Below are 22919 nucleotides of genomic sequence, written 5' to 3'. Positions count from 1 at the left end.
TTCCTTTTCCAGAAGACAAATGAATTCTCTTCCACTATTTGAGTTTCTTCAGTAAGCCACATCTTTCAGTGCTTGCAACATTCCCTGAAAATGTGAAAAAGTTAATGCATCCCAGCAGATGAGCAGTTTATTTCTTTTCCCTGGCAGGAATATTAATTACTATTATTATCAGCTCAGTAAGTCTTTGACTTCATAAGGAGTGTGTGCAGCTGGCTTTGGGAAGGAAAATGCACATTGGGGCAGTGTTGGTGTGGAGAAATCAATCAGGATTATCCACTGCTTTCCTGCCTAATAAAGGAAGCCAGTGGCTGTTGAAAAGGTATAATTTTAGGACCCTAGAAGAGGCAGCCACGCTACCTAAAATGCCTACCATTAGAATTATTCCTCTGGGTTTAATAGAGTCTTTAGAAAGGTCCTACTAAAATGTAGATGTTGTCAAATATTACAGTAGCACAGATGTCCTTAAAAATTGGTTCATGATTATGGCCAATTCCAAGGGAACAGAATCCTGGATCACAGACAAGAAGGAAGAAGAAGGAAGGAAGTTCTAGCTTTTGGGAGGCCAGGAACAGGTATGCTACTTGGGAGCCTGAGATGTCACAAGAGTCTTGGGTATACCAGAGAGCTTGGATCAGTGGGAAATGAGGCAACAGTCATCCAAGGCCACATGCTACGCTTCCTTAACCAGGACTCTGCATCCATTTAAATCACAATTTGCAGTTATAACAGGTGGTAGAAATAGCAATACAAAAAGTATTTTTATGACTTCCCTGGTGGCGCAGTGGTTAAGAATCCGTCTGCCAATGCAGAGGACACGGGTTCGAGCCCTGGTCCGGGAAGATCCAACATGCCGCAGAGCAGCTAAGCCCGTGCGCCACAACTACTGGGCCTGCGCTCTAGAGCCCACGAACCACAACTACTGAGCCTGTGTGCCACAACTACTGAAGCCCGCGTGCCTAGAGCCTTGCTCCGGAATAAGAGAAGCCACCGCAATGAGAAGCCTGTGCACCGAAACAAAGAGTAGGCCCCGCTCCCTGCAACTAGAGAAAGCCTGCACGCAGCAACGAAGACCCAACGCCACCAAAAATAAGTAAATTAAAAATTTATTAAAAAAAATTTTTTTTTTAACTCAAGAAGTGTTTATTAAGCATCTATCAAGTAAGGACTGGTATCAAGTGATGGAGTATGTGACCTTTATCCTATAGGACCGTTTGCCTCTTAAGGAATCTCTTCTCCCCACCCTTTCCCTGCTACTATCCCTTCTCTGAACAAGAAATGCAGTTAACAAGAACTTCACTTCCAGGTTTTTTATGCCTACTTCCCTCTCCCTTAAGAAATCACCAGCAAGTTAGAAATGGTCAAAAGTTTATCAGAAGATATCAATAAAAGGTATATAGATAGATAACAGGTATGAAAAATTTACAAACCAGATTATCACAAGTGGATAATTAACCTCCTATGGAGAGGAGTTGTGAACAGTAGCTATTAAATAATAATTAAATACTGCCAAACTATAAGTTTGGTGTTCTACAATAGGCTTTCAACCTCAAGTTAGGTGAACAGGGAAGTGTCTTAACCAGGAAGAATAAATTGCAGAGGAAGAATGAATTGCATTTCGGCTTTAAAATCGTTTGCTTTCTTCTCATTAGAACAGAACAGACCCCTCCCCGCTTAAAATGTATTTATATCTGAGAAGGCCATAATACTGGGAATGGAAGAATTCCTGACGAGAAAGAAAAATTATTTTCTAGATTTCAATTTCATGTTAATGTGATTGACAAATGTAATGTAAGCATGGGACTTTTTAAAATTATGTTGTGTTTTGGAATTGTAAACAACTTTTAGCAAGAGGAGTAGAAATAAGGACAAATGAACCTCCAGGGAATACCAAGCAGGCAGTTCAGAACGAGATCAGCTGTTGGCACAGATGTGAGGAGACATAACTTTGGGTCTTTAGGGCTTCTACCAGCAGGTGTATTTGCTTGGTTTTAATACAGTACATGAATACAGGAATCTAGAGAGAGAGTTGTGAGTCTATCGTGGCCTTCCTCTAAATTTTATTATATACTTCCCCACATTATTTCATGTAAATGTATTCATAAAACCTAGGAAAATCCTTTTTTTCTAGTAGAAATCAAAGAATCATTTATCCTCAGCTCAAATTGAGAGCATTTATACATTTAATATTTCAGGCCTAGTAACAATCAGACATTCCTCTTTTGTACATTCAAGCCTTCATTCCTTCAACACACAAAGCCACTCTCAGATTGATTATAAGCATAGGTCAGAGTTTTATTTCAAACAAAGAGGCCTTCTGAAAAGCCCAATTCAAAGATTCTATCTTGGCAGAAACATTTCATGGGGAAAAATGGTTAGACAACTATTGTTAGACTGGATTTTAAAAAAGAAGGAGATGACTATCTAGTTAAGGACAATTAGCCTTTTTGCATTATTGGTTAAAGTTCTTAGACTAGTTTCAAGACTAATAGTCAATTGAGTGGAGGGGCAATTTCCTAGGAGGGGCTTTTAAGCTCATTAAAGTCTATCAAAAAATTGCTCAAGTATTTTATCAATAATGCTAAACTATGTTTGGTGACAGATGTTGACTAGACTTGTGGTGATCATTTCGCAGCATATACAAATATCAAATCATTATATTATACAGCTGAAACTAATATAATACGGTATGTCAATTATACCTCAGTAAAAAAGTATAGGTTTAAATGCTTCTATTAGAAAAAGAAGAAATGTGTAAAATCAGTGATTTATGATTCCACTTTAAGAAACTAGAAGGAGAAAAGTAAACTAAAAAAGTAAGCAGACAGAAAGAAAGAAAAAATAGAGATAAGAGCCAAAATCAAAGAACAGAAACAAGACAAGAGAGACACACACACATACAGTTCCACATCAGCAATAACTGTCAGGAAGAAAATCATTACTGAATGATAAAACCAGTGGGTGAAAGTTTGATAAGGAACAAGATATTTATGTGATCTTAAAGTGTCTCCCCACAAATTACTTACTAATCATGAAGGAAAAAAATAGCCTTTATAGGAAAAAAACCTGGTGGGTCCCAACTTAACTAAATGATCAAACATCACCAATACTGGGACAAACTGGTAACATGTACCCCTGATATGATGCAGTGAAAAAGACACAACATCACTTCTGTAAAATTTCTACCCCAAACGCATAATTTGTATGTAATCATGAGGAAAGATCAAAAAAACACAAACTGACATTCTATAAAATTCTGTAAAATAGAATAGAGGGACATTCTGTAAAATAACTGGACTGTAGTCTTCTTCAAAAATATCCAAGTCAAGAGTGACCAAAAAAAAAAAAAATTACCTGTTCCAAATTAAGGGAAACTTCGGAGACATGATAACTAAATTTAATGTAATTATCAACTGGATCTTGGACCAGGAAAAAATAACTAGCTATGAAGCACACTGTTGGGATAACTGACAAAGTCTGAGTATGGACTGGTGATATTATATATATGTGTGTGTATATATATATATGTGTGTGTGTGTGTATATATATATAATAACATTGATATAATGTTATTATATATATATCAACTTATAAATTTTCTGATTTTAAGAACTGTACTATGGTTACATAAGAAAACGTCTTTTTCTTAGGAATAAACTCTAGTTTATTTAGGAGTAAGGGGCCGTAATGTCTCCAACTTGCATACAGTTCAGAAAAATGTGTGTTTCTGTATAGATACACAAATATCTATACAGAGAAAATAATAAAGAAAAGGGGGCAAAATATAAACAATTGGTGCATCTGGGTAAAGGTTATATGGCAGATCCCTGAATTAGTCTGCAACATTTCTATCTGTCTAATCATTTGAAATTCTGTCAAAATAAAAAGTTGTCCACCACATTAATTAATCAATTAATCAATTAAAAATAGGAGTTTGGGGCTGGATAGGACATGCCAACCAGAGGATAAACCTAGTAAAGTGAGAAAACTATAAAGATTTTGGTATAACTGGAACACAGTGTGACTCATGCAGGATTCCAGCAGAAAATAAGATCGCATCCTGAATTGAGAAAACTAGAGAAAAAAATTAATAAATGGATTATTTACAAAGGTATGGAACGCTCCATTACCATTCCGGGCCAAAAGACAGAGAGGGCTCTGTGAAAAGGGCCTGCTAACAGGAGCCAAGATTTTTAGTTGGAGCCAAGTTGATGACTCCAAAGGGAGGGATCTGGGGCATAAACACTTTCCTCCATTCTCTAATCTCCTGCCTATGTTGCCCATTAGCTAAACTCAACTAGAAACCTGAGGTCAGGGAAGCCTGTTGTACAGTACAGACAGGTCAGCTTCCAGGGGACAAACAGGAGTAAAAAAAGATATCCAGAAAGCAAGTGGATGGGATGTGAGGGGGTGAGGGAGGAGAGTAAGAGAATGCAGAAGTGAGAACAAGAGAATGAGAATGAACATGATGTTGCATAAATATGAAGATGAGGACTTCAACATTAGATAACATGCTGCATTTTAATTGCCTGTAAGGCAGCCAAGTGGAAGTGTCCAGCAGGCAGCCATATACCCAGGACTTGAGGCTTAGGAACTAGACCTTTGTTTATGGACGAGACTGCCCAAGCAGCACAAATAGAGTGATAATCAAAGACGAGAGAAACCCAAGCTAAGAGATATGTGTAGTCAACACTTAACATTTTTTCACCATTCATTTACTTTTTCATCCTGTGCATCTGTTTTTCTCTCCATCACTCCCCTGAAAGTGCACTTAATAAGGCTGCCAAATCCAACAGAGACTCTTTAGTCCTTATCTTTTTCATCCTCTTCTAAAGCATTACTTATTAAACACTTTCTCTTTCAAATATCTCTCATTGCATTTTTTTCTAATACCACTTTTTTTCTGTCTCTCCTTCTCTGCCTCACTGGCTCTCTCTGCCTGTGGACATTCTCCCTGTCTTGCATTCCTGCAAGCACTCCACCCCCAGTGTTGACGTTCCCTATGGCTCTAGCCTTAGCCCTCAGTAAAAACTATGGAGGCCAGTAAGCAGTAGAAGACATATATATATTTATATATATATTTATATATATATTTATATATTTATTTAGTTAGTTAGTTTTTCAGTACGCGGGCCTCTCACTGTTGTGGCCTCTCCCATTGCGGAGCACAGGCTCCGGACGCGCAGGCTCAGCGGCCATGGCTGACAGGCCCAGCCGCTCTGCGGCATGTGGGATTTTCCCGGACCAGGGCACGAACCCGTGTCCCCTACATCGGCAGGCAGACTCTCAACCACTGTGCCACCAGGGAAGCCCTAGAAGACATATTTAAAGCTCACACACACACAAAAACCTGTTCATCAAAAACCCTATATCCAGGGCTTCCCTGGTGGTGTAGTGGTTAAGAATCTGCCTGCCAATGCAGGGGACACAGGTTCGAGCCCTGGTCCGGAAATATCCCACATGCCACGGAGCAACTAAGCCTGTGCACCACAACTACTGAGCCTGTACTCTAGAGCCCGCGAGCCACAACTACTGAAGCCCATGTGCCTAGAGCCCGTGCTCCACAACAAGAGAAGCCACCACAGTGAGAAGCCCGTGCAATGCAACAAAGAGTAGCCCCCGCTCGCCGCAACTGGAGAAAGCCCACACACAGCAATGAAGACCCAATGTAGCCAAAAATAAATAAATAAATCTATAAAAACAAACAAACAAAAAACTCTATATCCAGCAAAACTATCCTCCAAGAATGAGGAGAAATGAAGATATTCTCAAATAAACATAAGTCAAGAGAATTCAATGCTAGTAGACTTGCCATACAAGAAATGCTAGAGGATGTTCTTCAGACTGAAATGAAATGACACTAGACAGAGAAGAAATCACAATGGAAATTAGAAAATATTTAATACAAATATAATATAAAACAAAACTCTCCAAAACTCATGAAATGCAGCTAAAGCAGGGCTTAGTAGGAAATTTATAGCTCTAAAATGCCTATATTGAAAAAGAAGAAAGATCTCAAATCAATAGCCTGTATCCACCTTAAGAAACTAGAAAAAGAAGAGTAAGCTAAACCCAAAACAAGCATAAGAAAGGAAATAGCAGATACTAAAGCAGTTATAAAAGAAATAGAGAATAGAAAAACAATAAGAAAATCAATAAAATCAAAACTTGGGTCTTTGAGAAGATCAACAAAATTAGCAAACCTTTAGCTAGACTGACCAAGAAATAAACAGATAAGATTCAATTGTTAAAATTAGAAATGAAAGAGGAGGGTATTACTAGAGACCTTACAGAAATAAAAAGAATTATAAGAAAAAATATGAGCAACTGTGTGCTAACAAATTTGATAACCTAAATGAAATGAAGAAATTCCTAGAAAGACTACAGAAACGGACTCAAGAAGAAATAGAAAATCTGAATAAACCTATAATAAGTAAAGAGATTGAATCAGTGATTTTAAAATGTCCACAAAGAAAAGCCCAGGACTAGATGGTTTTACTGCTGAATTGTATCAAATTTTTAAAAAAGAATTACAACAAATCCTTCACAAACTCTTCAAAAAAGTACAAAAGAAAGCAACACTTCTTAGTTTATTCTGAGGCCAGCATACTCCAAAACCAGAAAAAGAAATCACAAGAAAACTACAGACCAATATCCCTTATGAATACAGATGTGAATTTCCTCAACAATATTTATTAAACTGAATCTAGCAACACATAATAAGAATTATACACCATGATCAATTGAGATTTATCCCACAGATGCAAGATTGTTTCAACACACAAAAATCAGTCAATACACCATATTAATAAAGGACAAAAACTACATGATCATCTCAATAAATGCAGGAAAAGCACTCGACAAACTGATAGTCTTTCATGATGAAAACACTCAAAAAGGAGTACAAAGGAACTTCCTCAACCTGATAAAGAACGTCTATGAAAAACCCACAACTAATATCGTGCCTAATGGTAAAAGATGGAAAGGTTCTGCTCTTACCACTTATATTCAGCATTGTACTGGAGATTGTAGCCAGGGAAATTAAGCAAGAAAAATAAATAAAAGGCATAAAAATTGGAAAGGAAGAAGCAAAATTATTTGCAGATGACATGACCCTGTATACACAAAATCCTAGAGAATCCACAAATAAACCATCAGGGCTAATAAACAGATTCAGTAAGGTAGGATAAATATACAAAATATATACAACACATACAAGATAAATATATGAAAATTACCTGTATTTCTATACACTAGCATTGAATAATCCATAAATGAAATTGAGGAGACAATTCCATTTACAATGGCATCAAGAAGAATAAAATACTTGGGAGTAAATTCAACTAAAGAAGTGTAAGATTTGGACACTGAATTACAAAACATTGTTGAAGAAAATTAAAGAAGACCTAAATAAATAAAAGACATCCCATGTTCATTGGTTGGAAAATTTAATATTGTTAAATGGCAATACTTCTCACACTGATCTATAGATTCAATGCAATCCCTATCAAAAATCCAGGGTTTTCTTGTTTGCTTTTTTATTTTTGCAGGAATTGACAAGCTGATCCTAAAATTCATATGGAAATGCAAGGGACCCAGAATGGCCAAAATGATTTTGAAAAAGAAGAACAAAATTGGAGGACTCACAGTCCCAATTTCAAAATTTTCTACACAGATACATACAGTAATCAAAACTGTGTGGTAGTGGCTTAAGGAGAGACATAAAGATAACTTATTTTGAACAAAGGTACCAATACAATTCAATGAAGAAAGAATAGTCTCTTCAATGTATTATAGTGGGATAACTGAATATCCACATACAGAAAAATAATAATAATAAAGTTGGATCTCTTCTTTACACTCAAAATACACAAAAGTTAACTCAAAATGGACCAAAGACCTAAAGGGAAAAGCTTAAACTACAAACTCTTAGAAGATAACATAGTTGTAAATCTTTGTGACCTTTTAGGCAATAATTTCTTGCATATGACGCCAAAACCACAAGCAACTAAAGAAAATAGATTAAATTCATTAAAATTTAAAAATTTGTGCTTCAAAAGATACAACCCGTGAAAAGACAGCCCACAGAATGAAGAAAATAGTTGTAAATCATACATCTGATAAGTCTCTAGTATTCAGAAAATATACAGAACTCTTACAACTCAACAATAAAAAGGAAACACGTGGGCCTGAATAGACACCAAGGATATAAATAGATATTTCTCCAAAGACATACGAATGGCCAATAAGCACATGGAAAGATGTTCAATGTAATTAGTCATTACAGAAATGCAAATCAAAATCACAGTGATATACCACTTTGCACCCACCATGATAGCCATCATCAAAAAGATGAATAATGACAAGTGTTGGTGAGGATTTGGAGAAATTGGGACCCTCATACATTGCTGTTGGGAATGGAGAATGCTGCAACCACTGTGAAAAATAGTTTCTCAAAATGTTAAACATGGACTTACCATATGATCCAGCAACCCCACTCCTAGGTATACACCCAGGAGAAGTGAAAACGTGTTCATACAAAAACTCCTCTGTACACAATTGTTCAGAGAAACAATATCATAACACCCAAAAAGTAGAAACAACTCACATGTCCATCATCTGATGAATGGATAAACAACAATGTGGTATATCTATACAATGGAATATTATTTGGCCCAGAAAGGAATGAAGTACTGATTCAGGCTACATGGATAAACCTTGAAAACAATATACTAAGAGAAAAGAAGGCAACATACTGTTTGATTCCACTCATTTGAAATGTCAGAAGAGGCAATTCCATGGACCTCCTTTACAGAAGGTAAATTAGTGTTTTCCAGGGGCTGGAAGGAGCTAACAAGGAGTGCCTGCTAATGAGTACGGGGTTTACTTTGGGGTGATAAAAATGTTCTGGAATTAGATACTGGGAATGATTACACAAATTCATGAATATATGAAGACCCACTGAACTGTACACTTTTAAAGGGTGAATTTTATGGTATGTGAATTATATCTCAAAAAAAGAAGCGGGGGGATCTCCTACACCCCTGAATCCTATTCTTCATTGGTGGAGACAACTAATGTTACTTGTTTCTTGGCTACCATTCGTGAAATAGACTTTATACATACAAACATGTATTTGTGTGTCTATAGATCCCTTAGTAGAAACAGAAGTATGAGCATAGCAAATACACTGTTCTAGACTTTGTTTTCCCCCCTTCACGATATAACTTCAAGATCATTCCTCTTTTTTAAATTAATTAATTTTTTTATTGAAGTATAGTTGATTTACAATGTTGTGTTACTTTCTGCTGTACAGCAAAGTGAGTCAGTTATACATATACATATATCCATTCTTTTTAGATTCTATTCCCATATAGGCCATTACAGAGTATTGAATAGAGTTCCCTGCACTACACAGTAGGTTCTTATTATTTTATATATACTAGTATGTATATGTCAATCCCAATCTCCCAGTTTATCCCTTCCCCCTCTTTCCCCCTTGGTAACCATAAGTTTGTTTTCTACATCTGTGACTCAATTTCTGTTTTGTAAATAGGTTCATTTGTACCATTTTTTTAGATTCCACATATAAGTGATATCATATGCTATTTGAATTAACTTTAGTAAATTCCATATGACAGTTATTACACTGTATTTTCTCAATTACAAGATCATGTTTTTTTTTCTTATTAATCAATTTTTTATTGGAGTACAGTTGATTTACAATGTTGTTTTAGTTTCTGCTGTACGAGATCATTCCTCTTTATAATATAACTTGGTGATTATTTCATTACAGCATATGCAAGTATCTTTCATTCCTTTTTATTTTTGGATATGCTATAATTTAGTTTGATAGTCTTTTGCTGCTACAATAGTGCTGCAATTAACTTCCTCGATGTATTTCCATTACATGCATATGGGTGGGATAATTTCTAGAAGTAAAATTTCTGATTGAAAATATGTTCTTATTTTGATAGATGGATTGATTATTGATTATTGATTTAATGTCTCTCTTACTAGATTATGAGTTTCTTAAGGAGAGGGAACATTTCTATTTTTTTCCCCAAAATTTGTTCATTTATCACTGTATACTATTCCATTACAAAAATATATCATATTCTTATTCACAGTACTTTTAAAAAATTATAGTTAATTTACAATGTTAGATTCATTTCAGGTATACAACATAGTGATTCGATATATTTCTATACATTACAAATGAATCACCACAATAAATCTAGTAACCATCTGTCATCATACAAAGTTTTTTTTTTTTTTTTTTTTTTGCGTTACGCGGGCCTCTCACTGTTGTGGCCTCTCCCATTGCGGAGCACAGGCTCCGGACGCGCAGGATCAGCGGCCATGGCTCACGGGCCTAGCCACTCCGCGGCATGTGGGATCTTCACAGACCGGGGCACGAACCCATGTCCCCTGCATCGGCAGGCGGACTCTCAACCACTGCGCCACCAGGGAAGCCCCGAAGTTTTTTTTTTTTGGCTGCTTCTGCACTGGGACTTGGAGCAAGCGAGTTTTTGCACCTGCCCTTTAAGGATGGAGTCTCAGTTTCCAGCCTCTAGCTCTCCTAAACATAACACCCACTGGTTTTCAAAGCCAGGTATTTTGGGTGCTTGCCTTCCCAGTGCAGGACCACCAGGCTGGTGAACTCAGTGTGGGACTTGGACCCCTTGATCCTCAGGGAGGACCTCCACAGTTGTGATTTTCCTCCTGCTTATGGGTCACCATGCCAGGAATGTGGGTCTTGACAGTCCACGTCTCCACCACGCTACCTGTCAAGTTGTGGTTCTTTCTTTATATCTTTAGTTATGGAAAAAATCTTTTCTGCTAGCCATCGGGTCATTCTCAGAGATAGTTGGCCTGTAAGTAGCTGTAACTTAGGTGTGACAGGAGCTGAGCTCAGGATCTTCCTACTCTGCCATCTTGATCTTTCTCTATCCCCATTTCTGTTTTGTTGACCAATCTAGCAATCTAGATTTTAGCACATTGCTTGACATAGTGCTTTACTTATTTGTAGACAGACAAGCCTGTGTGCTTTATTGTACAAAGTGTCAAATAGAATTTCAAAGCTACATCATTAAAAAGCAAACAACAATCTAGTTTATAGAGATGGTAATTGTTTGGGGGGGTTGGTTGGTTTTTGTTTGTTTGTTTCTTTTCTTTTCATCCAGTTGTTTGTTTTTTATGTTTTCCTTTTAAACTCCAGTATATTTTCAAAAATTGTGCGGGTCAACTGCAATGCATCATTTTAAGAAATATAGAATCCTTAATTTCATCTGAAGACATCAGCATGTTTTATTAATAAACGCCTGCTTCTTATATTTGAGTATTCTGCATTTCAGTTACTTAAAAAAAACAAGGGAAGATGGGGGTTGATTTGCAGCTTTAAGAGACCTAATAGCGGCACCTGCTGGAGAAAATGTCAGAATAAGTTTTGAAGCCATTAAATCTTAAAAATTTTAGATCAGTTTGTTTCTGTTAATCAGGAAGAAATTTGTTATTTTACCATAGGAGTGCTTGTAATATGTAAATATAATTAAGTTTACAAGAGGTTCTTTGATGTTCTGCAAAATTAGAGATAAAAGTGTTTTTTCCTTTTTCAGGATAAAGTCATTTTGGGAACCGATTACCCCTTTCCACTAGGTGAGCTGGAACCTGGGAAACTGATAGAATCCATGGAAGAATTTGATGCAGAAACAAAGGTATGTGCCTTTTACTTCATGATCTTCTTCCTGAATTTTCCTGCTCTAATTGTGTTTGATTTCAGAGCACTTTGCTATGTGATAGCAAAGAACAGAGAAATCGTTACACTTAATATTCCTAGAACTGTTACTTGATCTCCAGAAACAGCTAACCTATTAAAGGGCAAAGGAAAGTTAAAATGCTGAAAGTCAATCTAGTACAACTAAATTCATAAAGCCAAGAAAGAAAACGGTAAAGAAGCACATAATAATAATATATTTAGATTTGCATGTTAGATGAATGAGAGAAATGTCTAAATTTTTCCTTTAATGTTTCTGTTACAAATCTACCAATCTCAAAAGTTGTAATGATTCTAGTTATTTGGATATTGAGACTAAAGTCTTGATTAACAGAACTCAAGGATCCAGAACCCTCAAGTAACTGGATTTTTTTTTTCTTTTAGCATTTGACTTTTAGAGTGGCTAAATGTGCCTTAATACTGCCACTGCCATTCTGCCCCTCAGGCTCCTGAACGAAAATGAGGTTAAAATGAGACTCAGTGTCCCCAGATTTCCTCTCTTTTGCCATCCCCTTCCCATCCCACACCCACCCCCAACAAAACAAGTTTTTCCTAAGACTTCACTGCCAATTACTACCAGGTGACAGGGATGGCCAAAAATGAAAACATGGGGATATATAAATTCTTAACAAATCTTACAAAAGTTTTAGTCATAGTCCTTTTGTATAAGTCTTGGCTTTCTTCTAAACTAGAATCCAAAATTTCTCTTCAACTCTAATTCTCTGCTTTAATTTTTAAGGATATATTAGCTCATCACATCTTCTCAGTAGGCTTGAAGTACGTGAACAGATGCCAACAAAGGTCCTTTTTCTTTTTTTTAGATTTATTTTTTATTTTAGGCTGCGTAGGATCTTAGTTGTGGCACTAAGGATCTTCACTGAGGCATATTGGATCATTCGTTGCGGCACACGAGCTCTTCCTTGTGGTGTACAGGGCTTTTCTCTAGTTGTGGCGCATAGGCTCCAGGGCGTGTGGGCTCTGCAGTTGTGGCGCAAAGGTTCCACAGAACGTGGGCTCTGTAGTTTGTGGCACGCAGGCTCCCTAGTTGAGGCACGTGAGCTCAGTAGTTGCGGTGCGTGGGTTTAATTGCCCCATGGCATGTGGGATCTTAGTTCCTTGACCAGGAATCGAACCTGCGTCCCCTGCATTGTAAGGCGGATTCTTTACCACTAGACCACCAGGGAAGTCCCAAGGGTCCATTTTGACATATACTAGTTGCAAGTTATTGACTGGGAGACCTCAGACTGCTTTAAACAGGAAGTTTCTCCTTTGGCACTTACCCACCTTAAGGCACTAAAAGTCTTGAATTGTTAAATATATACTTATTAAAGTAGTAAGCAATACTAAGTTTTTTAACTTTTTATATCAAAGGTTTTATATTAAAGGTTGAGAAATGAAAAACTTTCTATAACATTAACCAAAATTAAACTGAAACCAGATTACCCCAAGAATCCTGATTAAGATTTTAATGGAATAATAATAATTATTATTACATGGCTTTTGTTATTTAATTTTATGTGCTTATCACTTTCAAGTTTTCAGAAAATCTTGAATAAAAATTTTATATTGTCACAAATTCATGACATTATGTATAAGGTTACTCATTATAACACTGTTTGTAATAAAACTAAAAACAATCTACAGGGGAATAAATAAATAATAACATATCCATACAATGGATTCTATACAGCCATAAAAAAATATTAAGAATCGATTTCTAAGATATATTAAGTTAAGCAAGGTGCAAAAACTGCATATAGTATACTTCCATTTGTGTATGGTATACTATCCATTTGTGAAAAAAAATTATAAACCTACATATAAATGCATAAAATATTTCTGGAAGAAGGACAAGAAACTGATAACTCTGGAAAGAAAAAATAGTGGTTGGGTAGCACTAGTGAAAGGAAATGTACATTTTTATACCTTTTGAATTTTGAGCCACATGAAGGTAAAATTTCACTAAAAAGTTTTAAATGAAATAAATAAATCCATTTGATGAGCACAACCAGCCTGGGAGATAGGCAGATGCATTCCACCATGTAGATGCAGAGGAGAAAAACAAGACTTGGGGGTTGAGTGATTTGCCAAAAGGGATATAACTGCTGGATTACAGCACATGGACCCAACCCCAAATCTCCAGACTCCAGGATCAGGTTTCCATCCAACACACCAAAATGTATCTCCTTCAAAGGATACTCAGTACCAACCTATTTTATTATTTTTATTTATTTATTTTTATTTGGCTGCGTTGGGTCTTTGTTGCTGCGTGCCGGCTTTCTCTAGTGGCAGCGAGTGGGGGATACTCTTCGTTGCGGTGTGCGGGCTTCTCATTGCAGTGGCTTCTCTTGTTGTGGCTCACGGGCTCTAGGGCACAGGATCAGTAGTTGTGGTGCACGAGCTCAGTAGTTGTGGCTCGTGGGCTCTAGAGCACAGGCTCAGTAGTTGTGGTGCATGGGCTTAGTTGCTCCACGGCATGTGGGATCCCCCCGGACCAGGGCTCGAATCTACATCTCCTGCACTGCCAGGCAGATTCCCAGCCACTGCAACACCAGGGAAGCCCCCCAATCTATTTTTTTTTAAATAAATTTATTTATTTATTTTTGGCTGCCTTGGGTCTTGGTTGCTACGTGTGGGCTTTCTCTAGTTGTGGTGAGCAGGGGCTACTCTTTGTTGTGGTGCGCAGGCTTCTCATTGCAGTGGCTTCTCTTGTTGCAGAGCACGGGCTCTAGGCACACGGGCTTCAGTAGTTGTGGCATGTGGGCTCAGTAGTTGTGGCACACAGTCTTAGTTGCTCTGCAGCATGTGGGATCTTCCCGGACCAGGGCTCAAACCCATGTCCCCTTCATTGGCAGGCGGATTCTTAACCACTGCACCACCAGGGAAGCCCCACCCAACCTATTTTAAAAAGCAAATAGTTTCTCACAGCAGCAACAGTCACTTCTGAATCTTCCTTTAGAGGAGGATGGCCCAAGTGTGAATCTGGGAAGAACCCTGAATAAGAGGTCCCTGCCTCAAATTACCCACTCTTCAAGGCTGTGTGAGAACCCTGAAGTGGTCATGATATATAGATACACACTAATGGTACGGATATTACACGACACCATACATGTTTCCTTCCACCCTCAATTACATACCTGCCTTTTGCAAGCAGGATATATATCAATTAGGGTATCACAAAATTACCCCTCAAAACACAGGAGTTCTTTCTGTGGAGATGATCTAATCTATAGCTGGGGAGAGAGTGAAAACAAACTTGGCAGTCTTTTTCTCATGTGAAATTTATAAATGTACATACTTGTACAATTTTCTGAGACTCTTCATCTGTATCACGTTTCTTGCTCCAAAAGAGCTTACTTTTTATTCAGGGCCATGTGAAAGGACAACACATATACCGAGAAGGTGGTAGGTGGCTAGATGACTTCTGGGCACTTTCCAACTGTCTTATCTTACAGACCTAAAACTCACTGGAGGGTCCTGTAAAAAGAAAGTCATTTTCCTAAGAGGGTTTTCCCTGTTGTAATTCTCCTCCCCTCCTCCTACAACCAAGTTTCAAACTTAAATTTCAAATAGAGGACAAAGGGGGAACTGAAGGCAGTTAGTTAAAAGGTACAAACTTCCAGTTACAAGATAAATAAGTACTAGGGTTGTAATGTACAACATGATAAATATAATTAATGCTGCTATATGTTAAATATGAAAGTTATTAAGAAACTAAATCCTAAGAGTTCTCATCCCAAGGAAAAAAATATTTTTTTCTGTTTCTTTAATGTATCTATACGAGATGATGGATGTTCACTAAACTTACTGTGATCATTTCATGATGTACATAAGTCAAATCATTATGTTGTACACCTTAAACTTATACAGTGTTCTATATCAATTATATCTCAATAAAACTGGAAGAAAAAAAAGAACTTCATTCCTTTTGGGGCCTAAATATTCCATTTATGTATATACCACATTTAAAAATCTATTCATCTGTTGATGTATGCTTAGGTTGTTTCCATCTTTTGGCTGCTGTGAACATTCGCATACAAGTATCTGAGTCCCTGTTTTTAATTCTTTTGGTTATATAACTAGGAGTAGAATTGTTGGGTCATATCATAATTCTGTTTCTAATATATTTAAACTTATCATTCTATTATGTTGTATAAAAAGCATCTGCAGAAATCTTTCAGTAGGAACTGTTATTATAAAAATAAGCATAAAACAAATATACATTTTATATGTTACTTATAACATAAATACATATTTACATGTTTCAAAATTCAAAAAAATCCATTTTTTGTCCATGATTGTCAACATATTTGAGAAGTAGGGAAAATAATAAAAGCACAAATATACCACACACCATTTATATTTTTGCTTTTAAAAGACTGTTCAAAACAAATATATGAATATAATTTGAAAAACAGTGGGGTGAAACATGGGTCAAGAGATTCATTGTTTAACCTGCTAATATTTTTCTCTCACACTGGGGAACTGAGTTTTTAAAAACCTGATAAAGACACTTACTAAGTACTTTAAAACAACCATTAAATAATGCTTTAAAATAAAATCTTTTCTTTTTCAGGATAAACTCAAAGCTGGCAATGCTCTAAAATTTTTGGGTCTTGAGAGAAAACAATTTGAATGACTGAATTTACTACAAAGGCAAATTTCAAGAAGATATTTTATTTTTGTTTTTAAATATGTATCACTTATGTATCACTAAAATCCTATTTTGAACACTTTTATCTAGAAGTAGAATATATAACCTAAATTGTTCCAAAAATGACTCGTGCTTTTATTCAGAAAAGCAGTACATTATTTCATGTGCAAATCAAAAATAATTTTCCCAGTGCCTTTTAAATTAATGTCAGAAATAAAAAGCAAAATGTCATTAATGATTTATATGGAAAAAATAACAGATTCATCCCAGAGCATTCAGGTAGGTTCTACTTTGAGCAAATATATGTTCATAGGGCCCAAATAAACTGTTTTTATTCACTTTAACACCTTCCATTAGCCCAGAAGTGGGCTGAGAGTGCTTTAGGCTCCAAAAAAATAAATAATATACATATTCCATAATGTCTAGGAGCTTATAGAGTGCTGAGAGTGCTTTAGGCTCCAAAAAAATAAATAATATACATATTCCATAATGTCTAGGAGCTTATAGCCCAATTAAGGAGGCAAGACACATGTTCATGGAATAATAACTAACCAATAGAACATGCGTGTCACAGAAGTTTCAGTAAGAAAAATTCATTTGGATTCAAACTTTGGGCAGATCTTCACAGAAGCTGGAACTTGGGCTGAGTCTATACGGATGGATAAGGCATGTTTAGGTTTGGAAGATAGGAAATAGATAGGAAGGCAAAACTATGGGCATATAGTTCCCATATGAATGAGAACTTATCTATTCTGGAGAAAAGTTTCAGTATGTAATTTACTTTTACGAGAAGCTCTTTTAATTTAAAATACAGAGCAGAATGTTTAAAGAAGGCTGTAGAGACTGAGCAGGGCAATACCAGGGTAGCCTTGTTCTACTCACTTCATTTCTGGTCATCCCACCTGGACTGCTGAAAATGAACTTGGTCCTGGGAAGGGTGATGAACGTCTGTGGTTCATGTTCCTCTGGCTGAATTCTAAAATCAAATATAATTTTTCTAAATTACCCTCTTGCTTCAGTTTCATTCATACTTCTTTTCCCTTCCATTAGTCCAGAAAATCAAGTTGAGTACTGGCATGTGATTTGTACTGATTTAATTTTTGCTAAACTACACCCATCCCGTTATTTTTTCTTCATTTATTTAGTCTGTAACTCCATCTCTTTCTTGCTACTCCTGTTGCTTTCTAGGACTTTACCCACCCACCACTCTGTTACTCCAATCTGCCTAAAAAGAAAAACAAAGTTGTGCAAAACAGCAACATGAAGCATGTGTTATTATTCTTTTCCTTCCCCATTCTTTGGGGAAAATATCTGTTCCTTTTCAAATAATATATATTTGAGCACTGTTAACACAGTGTTTGATGATTGTGTTATCATGAAAAGTAACTTGATCATCTCATTCAGTATCATAGATCTATAGATACATAGTTTAAATAGATACCGGGTATATTCATAGTCACAGAGTATTTATATGATGTGCCAGTACTGTAGGACAGTTCCAGACACTGGGGATATAGAAGTTAACAAAAAGGATGAAATTCCTTCTCTGATGAAGCCTACAATCTGGAGGGTAAGAAACATAAATAAATGAAGGAGGACAAAGAAAGGAGGAATGGAGAGTGAGAGGGAGGGAGGGAGGAAGGAAGGAAGGGAGGGAGGGAGGGAAGGAAGAGAGGGAATTCTTCTCATACTGATAAACATTATGCAGAGATGAAAACAAGGAAATGTATAGAGTGACTAAGGGAAGGATGGGAGATAAAACATTGAGCTGTAAGGCCAGAGAATACCACTTTAAAGAGGACTTTGAACTAAGACTCGACCAGTCGAAAGAAAGAGCCATGGAGAAGAGTCTTGCGGGCAAAGGCTCTGAGGCAGAAAAGAGCTGTGGCAGAGCTTGTGAGCAAGGGGGTGAGAAGTAGCGACAAAGCGGAAAAGCTGGCCAGGTAAGCAGGCCAAGGTCAAGTTTAGATTTTCATATTAAGTTTTATAGGAAGCCATTGGAGTTTTTTTAAAATAGGTTTGTGACATGCTCTGACTTAGGTTTAAAAAAACACATTAGCAGCTGTGTAGAAAATTATTTAAAGGGGTCAAGAATGGTACTAGGGAGACTAGGCAAGAAATGATGGTGACTTGGGCAAGAGTAGTAGAAAGGAGATGGTGAGATGGGGTTGTAGGGAGAAGCAACAGCACTTGATAAATGTGAGGACAAGGGGAGATGGGAAGGAAAGAAATCAAGGCTGATACCCAGGTGCCTGTCTGTTATGTGTGAGTGCACCACAGTTTGTTCAATCAGTCTCCTACATTTGAACATTACATGTAATTTTCCAATATTTTGCAATTACAAACAACACTGCAATAAAATTAGGTTCAATTCTTACAGCAAACATAAGGACAACCCCAACTTCGATTTGATCAAAGATTAACTCTAAGATAAAATGAAACTATGCAGATGCAAGAAAAGATGAGAAAATTCCTCTTTAATCCGAATGTAAAGAAGGGCTTTCTTTCCTTTTTTCTAAAATTTATTTATTTTATTTATTTATTTTTGGCTGCGTTGGATCTTCGTTGCTGCACGCGGGCTTTCTCTAGTTGCAGTGAGTGGGGGCTATTCTTCGTTGCGGTTCACGGGCTTCTCATTGCAGTGGCTTCTCTTGTTGTGCAGCACGGGCTCTAGGGGCATGGGTTTCAGTAGTCATGGCACGTGGGCTTAGTAGTTGTGACTTGCGGGCTCTAGAGTGCAGGCTCAGTAGTTGTGGTGCACAGGATTAGTTACTCGGCGGCATGTGGGATCTTCCTGGACCAGGGCTCGAACCGTATCCCCTGCATTGGCAGGCGGATTCCTAACCATTGCGCCACCAGGGAAGCCCAAGAAGGGTTTTCTAATGATGTCTTTTCTGTGCAATAACTCTGGGGACATTTAGCCTCTGAGATGTAGCTAAAGGTATTAAATTCATCCATACCTTAGACACAGATGCCTTGACTCCTAGTTTTTTTCACTAGAGCAGCTAAGCAGATTTATTTTACCATCATGAGGAAGAGTGGGAAAAACAGATTTAGGAAGAAAGAGAATCAATAGTTCTACTGTGGGCTTCCCTGGTGGCGCAGTGGTTGAGAGTCCGCCTGCCGATGCAGGGGACATGGGTTCGTGCCCCGGTCCAGGAGGATCCCACATGCCGCGTAGCGGTTGGGCCCGTGAGCCATGGCCGCTGAGCCTGCGCGTCCGGAGTCTGTGCTCCGCAATGGGAGAGGCCACAACAGTGAGAGGCCCGCTTACCGCAAAAAAAAAAAAAAAAAAAAAAATATATATATATATATATATACACACACATATATATATAGTTCTACTGTTGGACTTGTTATATTTCAGATGTGTCTTAGACATTTAAGTAGGAATGTCCAGTAAGCAGTTAGGTATATTACTCTGGAGACTTCAAGAGGGAAGCAGTGTACAAAAGGTATTTAAAGAAATAAGACTGGATGAAATCACTGAGAGAAAAAGTAGAGCAGAGAACCAAAAGAACCCAGGACAAATACCTGGGATTCAGCAGCATTTGGAAGTCGGATGGAGGTAGCCAGCATTGAAAACTGAGTAGTGCCCAGTAAGGTAGGAGGAAAACCAGAAAAATGTGGTATTCAGAAGTAAGGGGGAGACAATGTTTCAACAAGTCCTAACAGCTTTAGGCATTAAAAAAAAAAAAAAAAAAGCTACAATACTATGATACTTTACAGAATCATATGCCCCCAATATAACTCAATCCCTTTATCCCAAAAAAGTTCCACTTCCTATAGTCCCAACTCTGATTAATGGCATCACCCAGTCACCAAAATTCTCTCCTTCACCCATATCAAACCTGACATTACCGCTGATAGATTCTGCCATTTTAACATATATCTTTCACTTCTTATCTATTCTTTCTTCCCTAACGCTCCCAACTAAATTCAGGTCCTCAAGTTTCAGCAGGACTATTGAAATAATCTCTTATGTCTACCCCTGCCTCTTGGCTTAGTCTGGGTACAATCCATCTTCCATATTGTGGCCAGAGAAAATTTTCCAAAGTATGTATCTGATCATATTGCTTTCTCTCTCTCTCTCTCTCTCCTTCAAAATTCCTCAGGACCTAAAGTGATGGTTTCTAGGCTTTGGGATTTCATTAATCAGTACCTCCCCCTTTGAAAAACTGTACTGATATCTCTAATAGAACATACTTCTCATTTTGGATTGCAGCTGCTATCTTCCCACTGGCCTGGGACTTCCTTGAGAGCAGAAACTATGACTTCATTCACTTATGCACTCATTCACATACATTCAACAATATTTATTGAGGGTCTATTATGCGCCAAGAACCACACTAGGTCCTGGGATGATGTAAGTAAAAACAAACACAGTTCCTGTCCTCAATTGTGCTTATAATCTAGTTAGGGAGACATGTATCAAATAAGCAACAAATTAATATAAAACTTCTACCATCACAAGAGCTATGAAGGAGAAGCACACAGTGTATAGAGAGCTTAAAATAAGGGATTTGAGCCAATCAGAGTTGGGGAGAGAATTTTCAGAAGTGTTGCTTGAGCTGGGATCTGAAGAACAGACAAGAGCTAAAAGGTAGAGAGGCAAAGATGAGAGTGAAAAATATCTGAGGCAGAGGAATAAGAAATAAGACCACAGTAAGAAATAAGACCACTGGGGCTGGAGGTGAGAAAGCAAGACATTCTTGGTACAAAGTGACAAGATCACGTAGGGCCATACATCGGTTAAGGAATTTTATCTGTCAAAAAGCAATGAGGTTTTCAGGCTTATCTGGCGGCGCAGTGGTTAAGAATCTGCCTGCCAATGCAGGGGACACAGGTTCGAGCCCTGGTCCGGGAAGATCCCACATGCCGTGGAGCAACTAAGCCCATGTGCCACAACTACTCAGCCTGCACTCTAGAGCCTGCAAGCCACAACTACTGAAGCCCCTGTGCCTAGAGCCCGGGCTCCACAACAAGAGAAGCCATCGCAATGAGAAGCCCGTGCACTGCAACAAGAGTAGCCCCCCCGTCACTGCAACTAAAACAAAGCCCGTGCGCAGCAACGAGGACCCAATGCAGCCAAAATTAAAATAAATAAATTTAAATTTAAAAAATAAAGTTAAGAAAAAAAAGCAATGAGGTTTTCAATTAGGAGATGACATAACTAGAGCTGAATTTTGAAAAGACTCTTCTGGCCCTAAAACAATACTGCTCACACCCAGAATCTCAAAAATCTCTCAGGAAAATCACCTTTTCAGGCTTTTCTTGCCCATGTTTTCTACTACAAGTACTTCTCCAAAACATACTCCAGGGGGGAAAAAAAATCCCACCACCATCAGATTCCAAAGGACAACTATGCATAGTTATCCAAGTACTTCTCTTCATTGTATTCTACCATTCCCCATATTTCCGATCTCCACTAAAAAGGAAGTGAGCTCTACTTCAATTTATATTACCCAACCAGAAAACTTAAACTTATATTGATGTAAAAAAAAAATGATACAAATGAATTAGTTACAAAACAGAAAGAAACTCACAGACACAAAAAACAAAATTATAGTTACCAAAAGGGAAAGGGGGGTGGGGGGAGGGATCAATTAGGAGCCTGGGATTAACATATACACATTACTATGTAGAAAACAGATAACCAACAAGAACCTACTGTATAACACAGGGAGCTAAACTCAATATTTTGCAGTAACCTATAACGAAAAAGAATCTGAAAAGGAATATATATGTGTGTGTGTGTGCATGTGTGTGTGTGTGACTGTACCACTGTGCTGTACACGTGAAAATAACCAACTAACAAACTAATCAACTATACTTCAATTAATAAAAAGTATATTCGAGATTGATTCAAGATGGCGAAGTAGAAGGACGAGCTCCCGCTCCCTCTTGCGAGAACACCAGAATCACAACTAACTGCTGAACAATCATCAACAGGAAGACACTGGAACTCACCAAAACAGAAACCGCACATCCAAAGACAAAGGAGAAGCCACAATGAGACGGTAGGAGGGGCGCAATCACAGTAAAATCAAATCCCATAACTGCTGGGAGGGTGACTCACAAACTGGAGAACACTTATACCACAGAAGTCCACCCACTGGAGTGAAGCTTCTGAGCCCCACGTCAGGCTTCCGAACCTGGGGGTCTGTCAATGGGAGGAGGAATTCCTAGAGAATCAGACTTTGAAGGCTAGCAGGATTTGACTACAGGACTGGGGGAAACAAAGACTCCACTCTTGGAGGGCACACACAAAGTAATGTGTGCATCGCGACACAGGGGAAGGAGCAGTTACCCCATAGGAGACTGAACCAGACCTGCCTGCTAGTGCTGGAGGGTCTCCTGCAGAGGCGGGGGGTGGCTCTGTCTCACCGTGAGAACAAGGACACTGGCAGCAGAAGTTCTGGGAAGGACTCCTTGGTGTGAGCCCTCCCAGAGTCCACCATTATCCCCACCAAAGAGCCCAGGTAGGCTCCA

At 37.9% G+C, this 22919-nt stretch overlaps 1 protein-coding gene across 6 annotated transcripts in view; it reads left to right on the top strand.

The window, feature by feature from the left end:
* ACMSD (aminocarboxymuconate semialdehyde decarboxylase) overlaps window positions 1-22919 on the top strand; it is an 81131-nt gene that overhangs the window by 45533 nt on the left and 12679 nt on the right. For 3 of the 6 annotated variants that reach the window (XM_060016907.1, XM_060016909.2, XM_060016905.1), the window contains one exon: window positions 11616-11714. In XM_060016907.1, the coding sequence (XP_059872890.1) occupies window positions 11616-11714 (99 nt within the window). Of the gene's footprint in view, window positions 1-11615; window positions 11715-16349; window positions 16918-22919 lie in introns of those variants that run through there. The other 3 variants (XM_060016910.2, XM_060016906.1, XR_011246548.1) reach the window with 2 other exon arrangements.

The sequence above is a fragment of the Delphinus delphis genome, chromosome 7 (genome assembly GCF_949987515.2).
Source record: "Delphinus delphis chromosome 7, mDelDel1.2, whole genome shotgun sequence".
Classification (NCBI taxonomy): Eukaryota; Metazoa; Chordata; class Mammalia; order Artiodactyla; family Delphinidae; genus Delphinus; species Delphinus delphis.
Note: the sequence above shows the minus strand (reverse complement) of the source record. Positions and strands in the feature narration are given on the sequence as shown.